Source organism: Garra rufa, chromosome 14 (assembly GCF_049309525.1).
Source record: "Garra rufa chromosome 14, GarRuf1.0, whole genome shotgun sequence".
Classification (NCBI taxonomy): domain Eukaryota; kingdom Metazoa; phylum Chordata; class Actinopteri; order Cypriniformes; family Cyprinidae; genus Garra; species Garra rufa.
The window spans coordinates 27,736,140-27,750,658 of NC_133374.1; the positions used below are offsets into that span (position 1 = coordinate 27,736,140).

The window sequence follows — 14,519 nt, forward strand, 5'->3', positions numbered from 1 at the left end:
TGATCTTTATTTAATATCCTAATGATTTTTGGCATAAAAGAAAAATGTATCATTTTGATCCATACAATGTATTGTTGGCTATTGCTACATATATAGCCGTTCTACTTAATAAGTAGAATATGCCCAGGGTCGCATTTTTCAATAAAATACTAAAGCATCGTTAAGAGGAAGTAGAATTCTAACCAGAACGGTTACATTTCTTTCACATTTCATTTCTAGTCGCATTACACTGTGTGGGACCGACTATGAGAGCTTAATACTCTAACCTTGCATTAAGTGTCCTTCACTAATTGTGAAGTGTTTTCATCGTGAAGGTCCACCGAGTCTAATTTAAGCTATTTTGTGGCCCACACAGTCCTGCAGCTTATAACCAAACAAGCACATATCCCTCTGGTCTCCGGTTAAAGATGCATTGTGGGATGAAATAAGATGCTGGCAGAGGGGCGCAGGGAGCGGCTGGTCTGCAGCCAATGGCGAGCGCTGTGTAGGACGGCATTGTGGAGAGCCAGGGATTTTAGCGCGGGCACCAGTCGGCGTTTGACTTGATCCTTATGTTCCTCTCATAGCGTCAAAGGAACATCCGAAACGACGAAAGCTCGCACCGCGACTGCTTTGCCTTGCAAATTTCTCTTGCCAAATATTGTTGACAGGTGAGTTGAGTAGTTTACCATCTCGAGTGATTCACAAAGAATGATCTTGCATGCATCTTGAGCCTGATGTTTTCGTTTTAAATATTTAGATGTCGTTTTTTTTGCAACATTTCAATCGCTTTAGCAAAGCCCGTATTTGACTTTGAAATGGAGGCGCTACAATGAGAACGCCGCGCGCACCTGAGTTTCATTGATTTGCTGAACAGCAAACGCGCACGCTGTGAATGGAGCTGTGACGTAGCATTCCTCCATCCTGACCTGTCAATGACTTGATAGATGAATCCAGACCTTTAATCAGTCCATCATTCGACTGCCACCATATCATTGAGTTCAACTGCTAAATCAACGCGGTGTGAAGTGCTGATATCAGCTGTGTATCATCTAGTACTAGTTTGCCTGAATGCATTTGGACTAAATGAATCCCAGTATTGATATTGCTAGTTAACTAGATTAAACTACTTTTGTACTGGGTTCTTTTACTTAAAAATGTAATTTTACCCTGATTTGAATGGGCCTTTCCTGGCTCAGGGTTAATATGCAAATATGGACTTTATTGACTAGCTGCCAATGGTAGTCCCATCTCTGGGTATGAATTATTACCATATGTATGCCACAACTGGTGTTGTGTGTTAATTAAAATACATTTATATTGGATTTAATTCCAAAGAAATGTAATTCGAGCCCAATTTGACTCTTTTAAAAGTATGCAAATATGGCCTTTATTCACTAGCTGCAAATAGCAGTGCTGTGTGTAGATTTAGATATTTATCCTAGTATTGGCATTGCTAGTTCACTGAAGTGATTTTATACTGGATTTTAACTCCCAAAAACTACTTCAAGCACAGTTTGGCTTTGTTTTATGGCCCAAGCAATAATACTATGCAAATATGATCTGTTGACTAACTGTAAATGGTAGTGCTGTTTGTCTGTGCATTTGGACCATGTGTATCCAAGTTTTGGTTTTGCTATATAATAGGCTTGAAATACTTTAATACTAGTTTTTACCTTAAAAATTGTAATTGAAGCACAATTTGACTTGGTTTTGTGGGCTCAGCATTAACAGTATGCAACTATTGTCTACCAACCAGCTGTAAAAATGGTAGTGCTGTCTGTTTATACATTTGCATCATATTTATTCCATTATTAATGGTGCTAGTTAAAGTACGTTTACACTGGATTTAACACCAAAATTTGGATTTTGACCACTATTTATTTGGATTATTTAGGCCCAGTAGTAGTATGTAAATATGACCTTTATTCTCTCGCTGCAATTGTGCTTTCTATCCATTTGGACTATATATCTATTCCAGTATTGGTATTGTTAACTAACGTACTAAATACTGGATTGAACTCCAAAAAAATTGTAATTTGACTGTTATTTGATAACTTTTGCTGGGCTCAAATCTTTTTTTTTTTTTTTTTTTTATGCATTTGGACTATATGTATCCCAGTATTGGTATTGCTGGTTGACTAAGCACTTCTACTGGATTTAACTCCAAAAAATTAGAATCTGACCATTATTTGATTGGCAGTATGTAATTATGGCCTTTATTGGCTAGCTGCAAATGTGCTTTCGATGCATTTGGGCTATATGTATCCCAGTACTGGTGATGCTAGGTAACTAAAGTACTATTCTGGATTTAACTCCAAAAATTTGACCACTTTTTGAATAGGTTTCCTGAGCCCAACACTGATCATATCAAAGTATGATCGGTTGACTAGCTGCAAATGGTAATGCCGCCTATGTCCATGCATTTGGACTGCATGTATCCCAGTATTTGTATTGCTAGTTAAGTAAAGTACTAATGACTGGATTTAACTCCAAAAAACTGGAATTTGACCACTATTTGAATAGGATTCCTGAGCCCAGCATTAATAGTACGCAAATATGGCCTTTGTTGATTAGCTACAAATGTTTTCGATGCATTTTGACTATATATATCCCAGTATTGGTATTGTTCATTAACTAAAGTACATTTATACAGGATTTAACTCCAACAAATTTGCAATTCGACCAATATTTAGGTTTTTTGAGCCCAGCATTAGTGGTATGCAAATATGGCCTTTATCGACTGGATACAAATGTTTCTATGCATTTGGAAAGCATGTGTTCTAGTATTAGTATTGCTAGTTAACTAATGTTCTAAATGCTGGATTTAACACAGAATTTTTTTTTTTTTTTAATTTGACCACTGTTTGTTTAGGCTTTCTGAGGCCAGCGATAATAGTATGCAATTATGGCCTTTATTGACTAGCTGCAAATGTACTTGCGCATTTGGACTATATGTATCCCAGTACTGGTATTGCTAATTAACTAAAGTACTTCTATACTGGATTTAACTCCCCCCAAAAAATTGGAATTTGACCACTATTTGAGTAGGTTTTGACTAGCTACAAGTATGCTTTCTATGCATTTGGACTATTTATATCCCAGTAATGGTATTGCTAGTTAACGAAAGTACAAAATACTGGATTTAACTCCAACAAACTGGAAATTGTCCACTATTTGATTAGGTTTTCTCTACCATTGATAGTTGTAAGTATCATTTATTGACTAGCTGCAAATGGTAGTGCCATCTAGGTCTATGCATTTGGACCAAATGTGTCCCAGTAGTTGTATTGCTAGTTAACTAAAGTACTTCTATACTGGTTTTAACTACTAAAAATTGGAATTTAACCATTATTTGACCAGTAGGTTTTCTGAGCCCTGCATTAATAGTATGCAAATATGGCCTCTATTAACTAGCTACAAATGTGCTTTCTATCCATTTGGATCGTATGTATCCCAGTATTTGTATTGATGGTTAACTGAAGTACTAAATACTAGATTTAACTCCAAAAAGTGTCATTTTGTGAATAGTTTGATTTGGTTTTCTGGGCCCAGCTTCGAAAGTCTGCAAAGATGGCCTTTGTTGGTATTGCTAGTTAACTAAAGTACTAAATACTGGATTTAATGCCATACAATTGGAATTCAACCACTATTTGATAGGTTTTCTGAGCCCAGCATTAGCAGTATACACATATGGCCTTTATTGACTGGCTACAAATGTGCTTTTTATGCATTTGGACTGCCTGTATCCCAATATTGGTATTGATGGTTAACCAAGTACTTTTATACTGGATTTAACTCCAAGAAATGCTATTTGAGAGCAGTTTGACTTGGGTTTTCTGGGTCCTGCATTATTAGTATGCAAATATGGCCTGTATTGACTCTCTACAGATGTGCTTTATATGCATTTGGACTATAAATATCCCAGTATTGCTATTGCTAGTTACCTGAAGTCCTTCTATACTGAATTTAACTCCAAAGAAATTGGAATTTGACCACTATTTGAATAATAAGGCTAATCGAATAATATTAAGGCCTTTGACTATCTACAAATGTGCTTTCTATGCATTTGAATTTGGATTTACCCCGGATAAAGTGTCATTTGAGAACCGTTTGACTTGGTTTTCTGGGTCTAGCTTTAATAGTATGCAAATACAGTCTTTATTGACTAGCTTTAAATTCTAGTGCAGGACTGAAAGACCTGCTTGGTTCTCATGAAAGTATCTAGTGTCATTTGAATTGCCTCAACAAATCAGATCCTCTCCGTTGATGGCTTTCCGTCAGGAATTTACCTGCCATTGTCAGGTATGAAAGGCCCCACTGTTTGACTCTCAGTGGAGACTTGATTCGTCTCTTCATTTTCAGGCATCATGACCGACAGGAAGGCTGTGATCAAGAACGCTGACATGTCTGAAGACATGCAGCAGGATGCAGTGGACTGTGCCACGCAGGCCATGGAGAAATACAACATCGAGAAGGACATTGCCGCATACATCAAAAAGGTGAGTCGCGCCGAGATTTGAGCCGCGCTGTTATTTTAGACTCCTAACGTGTATTTTTGTCGCACTTGCATTTTCCGCCGTGCTTAAACCGCGCTGTCTCGTGTTACAGGAGTTCGATAAGAAATACAATCCTACGTGGCACTGCATTGTGGGGAGGAACTTCGGCAGCTACGTGACCCATGAGACGAAACACTTCATCTACTTCTACTTGGGCCAGGTGGCCATTCTTCTCTTCAAGTCTGGCTGAGTCCGGACCAAACCAGACCGAAGAATGTATCTCCAATGAAGACTGTGATGCACTGGTGGCTGATGTCATCTACGAATATTAAACGAGACCATACCATGACTATGCTGGCTGTGCACAACTGCATGGATCATATCCTATACTACTTGTGTACATGTTGCCGTTAAATTGCTTTTCATTAGAGGCCCAAGTTTTCGTTAATGGTCCTTGCAGTTTTTTCCTAGCACACATGTTGTAAAAATAAAAAAAAAATACAAAAAAAGTGTAATAAATAAAGTAAAAAAATGTAAAGTATATTGACCAGCACATACGTCTGCTATAAATGGATATATTTTTGGTGACTTAGTGCTCTAATACATTGAATGCCATGCGCTGTATGTCATTTTTTGGGGTGTTGGGGTGACGGATAGAAACACATTTGGTTGTATGGTTTGATTTAAAGCGTTCTGTTGTTCTAGGAAGGATGTTTGTGTCTGAATACCTCTGCAGTAAATGTATATTTTCTTTTCATTTGATGCTTGAGAGGTATTGCGTCCGAGAGAACCCATATTGACTATATGAAATGTCTTTCTGAATATACAATGGACTAGATGTAATTGAGGTGCACATAATAAAGTTAAAAAGCAAAAACATCATAGGTAACTCATTATGACATACTCCATCAAACTAACAGATTGTTAAATCTTCTCACAAGCAGGTTTCTGAATGTAAGTAGGTTTGATCACACAACAAATGTCTTTGCCGTCTTCCTGTCTGCTGTTCCATATGATTAGAATTAATTTGCATGTGTCGGTTTTTGCCTTTTTTTACAGTTCTGATCTGTCTGCACAATCATATGACTGTATAGTTTGCACATAGCATATGCCATATGCCCACTCAGGTACCGCCCATGACAAAAGCGGCCTGTCAGATTCATTAAAACGCGTGACTGAAAGATTTTGCGTTCGTTTATTCTGTATATTTATCGTGTGGGCTTGGATTGATGTTCTGCCAGGGCCTGAAGCAGCCATTTACAGCGTTTTGTGCTACTTCAGCGGTTAAACACAAGAGGGCTCTCTCTCATCACGCAACGCCTCTGTGAGGCCTACAGTCTCTGAAATTGAAATGGAAACGTTCGTTTACAATGGTGAGCGTCGATATTTCAACACACCTGCTGTTGTATAAAAGCTTATGAGGGAGTTTAACGTTTAAAAACCTGTTTTTTAGTGTTAGTGACATCTTAATGGCCCTAATCAAGTCTTAAAACCTGTATGGCTCTGACGAATTCACATATGGTTTCATAAAAGGACTTTTGTGTGTATGTTAAACTTGAAATGGGAAGGCAGTACAAAAATGCTGTCGATGACAAAATCTTGTAAAAGGTTTAAGATTTTAAAAGCTTGTAAGATATACATGCATACATACATATATATATATATATATATATATATATATATATATATATATATCTTGAAGCTGAATAAACAGAAGTATGTTGTATTTATCTGTACCTCAACTGTTTCTGGGAACATTTAGCCAGAAACGTTTTCTTTATGTAACCAGAACAAAAAATAACCAAATGAGAAGCGTATGTGAACGTTTAAGGGAAAGTAAAAAACAGGTCGATGCATTTGGAAATTTTGGTTTTAAGTCAAATAACAGTGTGTTGTTTACTATGTCAAGGTAATGTACCTAATCAATGTCATCTTTATTTTTATAGTTTTATCCATATGGATCATAGCAGATTCCTTCATCGCAAACAGCAAGGTAAAGCAAGGTATTGATTGATATCCACCTTATGGACCACAAAACCAGTCGTAAGTAGCACGGCTATATTTGTAGCAATAGCTAACAATGCATTTTATTGGGTCAAAATAATAAATTTTTAATGCCAAAATCCTTAGGATATTAAAGGAGTAGTTCACTTTCAGCACAAAAATTTACAGATGATGTAGGCTACTCACCCCCTTGTCATCCAAGATGTTCATGAAATTATGTTTTTTTTTTGAGGAAAACAATTCAGGATTTCTCTCCATATAATGGACTTCTATGGTGCCCCCGAGTTTGAATTTTCAAAATGCAGTTTAAAAGCAGTTTCAAAGGGTTTTAAATGATCCCAGCCGAGGAAAAGTGTCTTATCTAGCAAAACCATCGGTTATTTTCTAAAAACATTTTCAATTTATATACTTTTTAATCTCTACACAGAGTACACACAGAGCTAGACAAGATGAGCATTTGAGGTTAAAAAGTATATAAATTGTAATTTTTTTTTAAATAACCGATGGTTTTGCTAGATAAGACCCTTCTTTCCTCTGCTGTTATCGTTTAGAGCATTTGTAGCTGCATTGTGGAAGTTCAAACTCTGGGGCACCACAGAAGTCCATTATATGGAGAGAAATCCTGAAATGTTTTCCTCAAAAAACATAATTTCCTTACAACTGAAGAAAGAAAGACATGAACATCTTGGATGACAAGGGGGTGAGTACATTATCTGTAAATTTTTGTTCTAAAAGTGATCTACTCCTTTAAGTAAAGATTATGTTACATATAGATTTTTTGTGAATTTCCTACCGTAGATATATAAAAACTTAGATAAGAACTTTTGAGAATTTTAAAGGCGATTTTCTCAATATTTATTTATTTATTTTTTTGCACTCTCGGATTCCAGATTTTCAAATAACTGAATCTCGGCCCTATAACAAACCATACATCAATGGAAAGCTTATTTATTCAGCTTTCATTTTAAATAATGTATACATTTAAATTTAAAAACAAATTTACCCTTATGACTGGTTTTGTGGTCCAGGGTCACATTTTGAAATACAACCGTGAGTTATTTTCTGTGACTGTGATTTATTAGCGATATAAAACTCGAATAACAGTGCAGTAAACGGCAAAACTATTTATGCTATAAGCCAGCAGTTTATTATTATAAAAAAGCAATAATATGATAAGAGATACCAGCTTGCAATATCAAGCAGATTTATTCATTTATTTTTTAAACTAAAGTAACTGGAAGCAAATGATATCGGAAGCATTGGACATTCAAGTTACAAATGGCGGCAGCCATTGGTCAGGTAAATATCATATAATTTATTGACATAACATTAGACTATCCCTGCTGATCAATAGAGGATTTGCACTTCCATCAAGATTTGGGGGGTGTTTCATAAAACAAGTTTACCTAATAAACCAGGCTTATTTCAATTAATCAAGTGACAATATGGCCGATTGATGACGCATTGTGAAAACCCTCTATTTCCACTACAAAAACTATTACAAACCATCTACTTTAACTATTAAAACCAATAAAAATGGTTTCCTTTAGTGTGTTTTGAGACATATTCCATTAGGATTTAGTGGTTTTAACAAGCCACCAATAGAAGAACCAATTACCAGTAGAAACCCACAGGGTTCATTACAGTTTTCATTAACACCAATACAAGTTCCATTATAACCAGTAAAACCATTTCACAATTTGTGATGGTGTTTATCGTTTTTTAATTCAGCAGGGATGTTGGTATCTGTTGTGCTTTGCTGGCATTTTTGCACTGGTTTGGTGTGACACCATTAACCTGCCAAATGTAATCATGTGAATTCAGATACCAATCACACCTTATAGGAGCTCAAGAGTCTTTCGGTTTCTTTTACAGCCCATTATATGTGATAAGATGTGCCGGAGCATGGCTCTTTGTGTTCTCCTCATTCTGGTTTTATGGCTGTGGCGGTTTTGCAAGTTTATTCTTAGCCGGGGTAAAGTGCTTCAGAAGGGTAGGTCTTTAGTCCCTGCTTGTTGTATTTGCTATAAGAGCCATACAAGTTTTTTAGACATATAATATTCAAAAGGAAATAAACATATTGTGATATGACAATGGATGTAGTTTTATCTTATATATTGTTTTTCACTAAAGGTGTGGATGTTCTGCCTCATGTCAGATTGCCAGAAAAGTCTCATTTTCTGGTATCAAGTATTGCAAACCACAAAAAAGTGAAGATGTCTCTTTTAATAGAACTCCCCACGGTCCTTATCAAGATCACATAGTTTTCATGGTGATGTCAAGAAGGACCTGTGATATTTGTAGGCTGGAAAGGATAAGACAGACAGGATTTCCCCTGGAAAGTTAATGATTTCCTCACTTCTTTTATTAAAAGCGGCTAATTATGCTGTTTGAGGCAGAAGAGAAAGTGAAAAGGTGACCATACAGTCAGACAGTTTTTAATTTCTTTATTTGTTTTTTGTTTATTTACATCACTTTTTCAAAGTTTGGGGTTGGTGAGATTTTTATTTAAACATTTTTAAATCTATCATGCTGAAGGCTGCATTTATTTGATGAAAAATTCTGTAAAAAGAGTAATATTGTGAAATATTTTTACAACTTAAAATAACTGTTTTGTACTTTGATATATTTAAAAAAAATATTATTTATTCCGGTGATGCATGTTTTTGTCATGAGATCAGGTAATTTTTTTTTTTTAGAATAGAAAGTTCAAAAGAACAGCATTTTTTAAAAGTACAAATCTGTTTCAGTGTAGTTCACTTTCAGAATTTTCAGAAAATGTACTCATCCAAGATGTTCATGTCTTTCTTTCTTCAGTCGTAAAGAAATGGTGTTTTTTGAGGAAAACATTTCAGGATTTCTCTCCATATAATGGACTTCTATGGTGCCCCCAAATTTGAACTTCCAAAATGCAGTTTAAATGCAGCTTTAAAGGACTCTAAATGATCCCAGCCAAGGAAGAAGGGACTTATCTAGCGAAATGATGGGTTATTTTCAAAAAATATTTACAACTTATATACTTTTTAATCTCAAACGCTCGTCTTGCTGAGCTAGACAAGATGAGAATTTGAGGTTAAAAAGTATATAAATTGTAATTTAAAAAAAACAAACAAAAAAAAAAACATCATTTTGCTAGATAACACCCTTTTTTGCTTGGCTGTTATCGTTTAGAGCCATTTGAAGCTGCATTTTGGAAGTTCAAACTTGGGGGCACCATAGAAGTCCATTATATGGAGAGAAATCCTGAAATGTTTTACTCAAAAAACATAATTTCTTTACGACTAAAGAAAGAAAGACATGAACATCTTGGATGACAAAGGGGTGAGTGCATTATCTGCAAATTTTTGTTCTGAAAGTGAACTACTCCTTTAAGTGACACATTCGTGAACTCCTTAAGATTCTCCTTCCATTTTGGATCAATTGTCCTCATTCTTCTAAGTTTGTCCTTGCACAGGGGACATTTAGACGATTAGCTTCTCAACGTCATGCCCAATCTACCTTTGTGCCCCCAAGAGCAGTTTGTTCTAATAGCTTTGCTCTAAATTGAGTGGCAGCCATGGGGCCTAACAAAGCAATGCAGGAAATGTCTGAGGCAGTCAGGCTGAACACTTACACACCAGACCTGTAAACACAACTGACCTGATTCACTAAACACAGGAGAGATCCTCCTACACCCATAATGCCATTTTTTGGTTCATATGGTTTTATAAGAGCTGTTTTTTTGTTTAGTGATAGTTGTTCATGAGTCCCTTGTTTGTCCTGAACAATTAAACTGTCTGCTGTTCTTCAGAAGATTCTTTGGTTTTTCAGCATTTTTGTGTATTTGAATCCTTTCCAACAATAACTGTATGAGTTTGAGATCTTTTCACACTGAGGACAACTGAGGGACTCATATGCAACTATTACACAAGCTTCAAACGCTCACTGATGCTCCAGAAGGAAACAGAATGCATTAAGAGCTGGGGGGTGACTTTTGGAATTTGAAGATTAGCGTAAATTTAACTTATTTTGTCTTCTAGGAAACATGTAAGTCTCTTCTGTAGCTTCTGAAGGCCAGTACTAAATGAAAAAAGACAATATTTAGGCAAAACAAGAAAAATGTACACATCTTCTTTCTGTTCAAAAGTTTTCACCCCTGGCTCTAAATGCATCGTGTTTCCTTCTGGAGCATCAGTGAGCATGTGAACCTTCTGTAATAGTTGCATATGAGTCCCTCAGTTGTCCTCAGTGTGAAAAGATCTCAAACTCATACAGTCATTTTTGGAAAGGATTCAAATCATTTAGGTAAGAACACAGTATTAAGAATCAAGTGTATGTGAACTTTTTTTTTAAATTCGACTAGTATTTTCTCTTTTACTGAACTACAGTAAACCTCTTTTATGTGAAGTACTTTATTCAGGTCAGTACTAAATAAAAAATAACATGCATTTTGTATGACCCTCTAATTTTAGTCAAATAGTTAACATTTTGCAGATTCTGCAAGATGTTTGTTAACTTTTGACTTCAACTCAAAATAGTATATCAGCATAGCTTTAAATTGTAAAAATATTTCATGATATTACTGGTTTCACTGTATTTTTGATCAAATAAATGCACATTTCTTAGAGATTCTGTGAAGATTTCCGAGACATTATTGAAATTTGTTTGACCAACAGTGTCAGTGATACTACTGGAAACAGGGTAAAGGTGCTGCACACAGTCTTTTATGAGGCCGCAACAGTCTTGATCGAAAGTAGTTCTCCTCTTGACCTTTATTCCACACTTTATGAATCAACAAGGAAGGAATAGTTACTTCCTGAATCTCCTACACCATCCTCATAGCATTACTTGAAGCCTTTGATAGCTTCACTCATACATTTTCATCAGGCTTGGAGATCCTCTTGTGCGGAAGTTTCTTATTGTGCTTTTCTCTCAGTTCCCAGTCTTTCATCATTCTCCTTCTCTCTTTCTCCACCGCCGGCCTGCTCTTTATGGTTCTACGTCTTGTACTCCTGCCCCTTTATTGCTTTCTCAGTGAGCTGCTGTCAAGGATAAGGCAATTAGCTTATCACCGAGACATGATTTATAGAATCTACAAGCGACACAGTCCTTGCGGTGCCGCACTGATCCTCTTTGATTTCTGCAAAACATCTTTCTCTCTAATAAGATGTGTTATAGTCCCAGGGTCGGTGGTTCGCTGAATGTTTTAGCAAATACGTCACATAGCTACTGTGCATCAGTGCCTGACTTTTAATGTCATTCAGAAAGCCCTGGGAGGTCTGAAACCACCCCATTGAAAATGTCCCACTCCCTGGGTTTTTGTGTGCGAGGAGGAATAGAGGGAGAGGTCAGATTGGTGCCAAGCTTGAGCCCTCTTGCCTTATCTCAGGTAATATCCCTTTTCTCAAGGCATGTGATGTTGAGCAATGGGGTTGTAAAGCGGCGCAATGCTTTATGAGTGTTCCTGAGAAACTTGGGCTTCGTTCCACGCTCACTGAGCGATTGGCCGCAGGGCCTCCTTCTCGCTCTGTCCCCAGACATTGCTAAGTCATTCGCTCATGTTTGCACTGCACCGATGTGGAGACGGATGAATTGGTTAAGATTTAATCGCAAAGAACATTGTGGTGGATGAGGAATGAGATATATAAAGTTTTGTCTTGAAATTAGGGCTGTCAAACAATTAACCATGATTAATCGCATAATTATATATATATATAAGTATATAAACACAAACCTTTATTTTGGATGCAATTAATCATGATTAATCGTTTGACAGCCCTACTTAAAATATTATGAAATATTCAAAAATTGTTTTTTTGTGACTATTTTCTAACAATTCCATGTCTATTTAATCACCTTAAAGTTAAATGTACTGGATGAAATTAAATAGAAAATAGAAATTGCATCATAACAGAAATTTTAATTAGCAGCAATGCTCATGGAAAAAAAAAGTTCATTAAACTTTGTTTTGATGCAAACTTGAGTAGTATGATTGATTCTGATTTTTTTTTCCTGATTCAACAACCAGAACACCTCACAGTTATATGTATTTGATTCACTAAAATTATCGATTTGTAAGAGTCACTGTCTGCACTGTATGTTTTTGATTTACTAAAATGAACCAGCTCATTAAAATCATTTGTTCAAAAATCTGTGATTGTGCACTTGTTGTGCTGTATTATTATTTTTTCTTTATAAATCTAATTGAAAGACTGGACTCGTTTGAGTCATTCATTCAGAAATTGGTCACGTTTTGTCTAATTCACTAAAAGATCCAGCTCAGAGAAGTAATTCATTCAGGATTCTGACTGCACTTTTATTTATAATTCACTATATGATCTGGCTCATAAGAGTCATTAATTTGGGAATCTGACTGCTGGTTGTGCTTTATATTTATGATTCACTAAAAGATCGGGCTCGTAAGAGTCATTTGTTCAGGAATCAAACTGCACGTCACATACTTTTTTATATATGAATTAAAAGAGTAATTAATTTGGCAGTCGGACTACACTTATTGTGCTTCGTCTATGATTCACTACAAGATCCGTCTCAAAAGAGTCATTAATATGCCAATCAGACTGTAGTTATTGCGCTTTGTCTATGATTCACTAGAAGATTCGACTCAGAAGAGTCATTCATTTGGGAATCGTACTGTGCTTATCTACACTGAAAAAAAATCCATAAAATTTACTGTAAAAAACGGCAGCTGTGGATGCTAGAATTTTACCGTAAAAAACACTGTAGCAGTGTTTTTTACATTTAAGTACTGTAATTCCATTAGCTGATATAATGTTAATGTAATGTCAATTTACGGTAAATTACATTCTTTTCACTTCCAAAAACGGTAAAATTACCGTATCGTAAAATGACATGAAATGTCCAATACAATTTTTCACCGTTTATAGTCGGGACACTATATCGTCAACCATTTAACAGGTTTTTACTGTAGCATTTTTACAGTATTTTACCGTCATTTTTTTACAGTGTATGATTCACTACAAGATCCGACTCAGAAGAGTCATTCATTTGTCAGTAGGACTGTGATTATCGCGCTTTGTCTATGATTCCAGCTCAGAGGAGTCCTTCATTTGGCAATCAGACTGCGATTATTGCTCTTTGTCTACGATTCACTAAAAGATCAGACTCAGAAGAGTCATTCATTTGGCAATCAGACTGCGCTTATCGCACTTTGCCTGTGATTCTCTAAAAGTTCAGACTCAGAAAAGTAATTCATTTGGCATTCAGACTGCAATTATTAAGCTTTGTCTATGATTCACTAGAAGATCCGATTTAAAAGAATAATTTATTGGGCAGTCAGTGTGCGCTTATCATCCTTTGTCTATGAATCACTAAAAGATCTGACTCAGAGAAGTCATTCTTTTGGGAATCAGACTGTGTTTATCAGGCTTTGTCTACACTGTACAAAAAATCAGTGAAATTTACAGTAAGAAAACGGCAGCTGTGGTTGCTAGAATTTTACCGTAAAAACTTTTAACTTAAATTTACATTTAAGTACTGTAATTTCATTAGCTGATATAATGTTAATATACCAACCTATTGAAGTACTGAAATCTGTTTTGTACCTTTGTAATACACTGATAACCACCAAAAGCAGGTGGTGATGAGAAAATCAAATGATGAACCAAAGCTCATCACAAGCAGCTTTTAAATACTAATTATTAATTATAACAATTATTGTAACACACATGAAACTGAAATAATGCAATAAACATTAATTTAACAACATTAGATGTAACATACAACCCTAATGTACAAAACTGATAAAAAAACTAAGAAGAAACTAAGTTATTTCAACATTTCAACAACACAGAAGAGTCATTTATTTGGGAATCAGCCATTATTACGCTTGGTCTATGATTCACTAAAAGATCAGATTCAGAAGAGCCATTCATTTGGCAATCGGACTGTGATTATTGCGCTTTGTCTATGATTCCAGCTCAGAGGAGTCCTTCATTTGGCAATCAGACTGCGATTATTGTGCGATACAGAAGTCATTCATTTGGGAATCAGACTGTGTTTATCAGGCTTTGTCTACAC

At 35.8% G+C, this 14,519-nt stretch overlaps 1 protein-coding gene across 1 annotated transcript; it reads left to right on the top strand.

Moving 5' to 3' along the window:
- Positions 1–489: 489 nt before the first annotated feature.
- On the top strand, positions 490–5,357 carry dynll2a (dynein, light chain, LC8-type 2a). The gene is made up of 3 exons (XM_073817964.1): positions 490–650; positions 4,345–4,481; positions 4,591–5,357. The coding sequence occupies exons 2-3, from the start codon at positions 4,350–4,352 to the stop codon at positions 4,726–4,728; spliced, it is 270 nt and encodes an 89-aa protein (XP_073674065.1). The 5' UTR covers positions 490–650; positions 4,345–4,349; the 3' UTR covers positions 4,729–5,357.
- Positions 5,358–14,519: the final 9,162 nt, after the last annotated feature.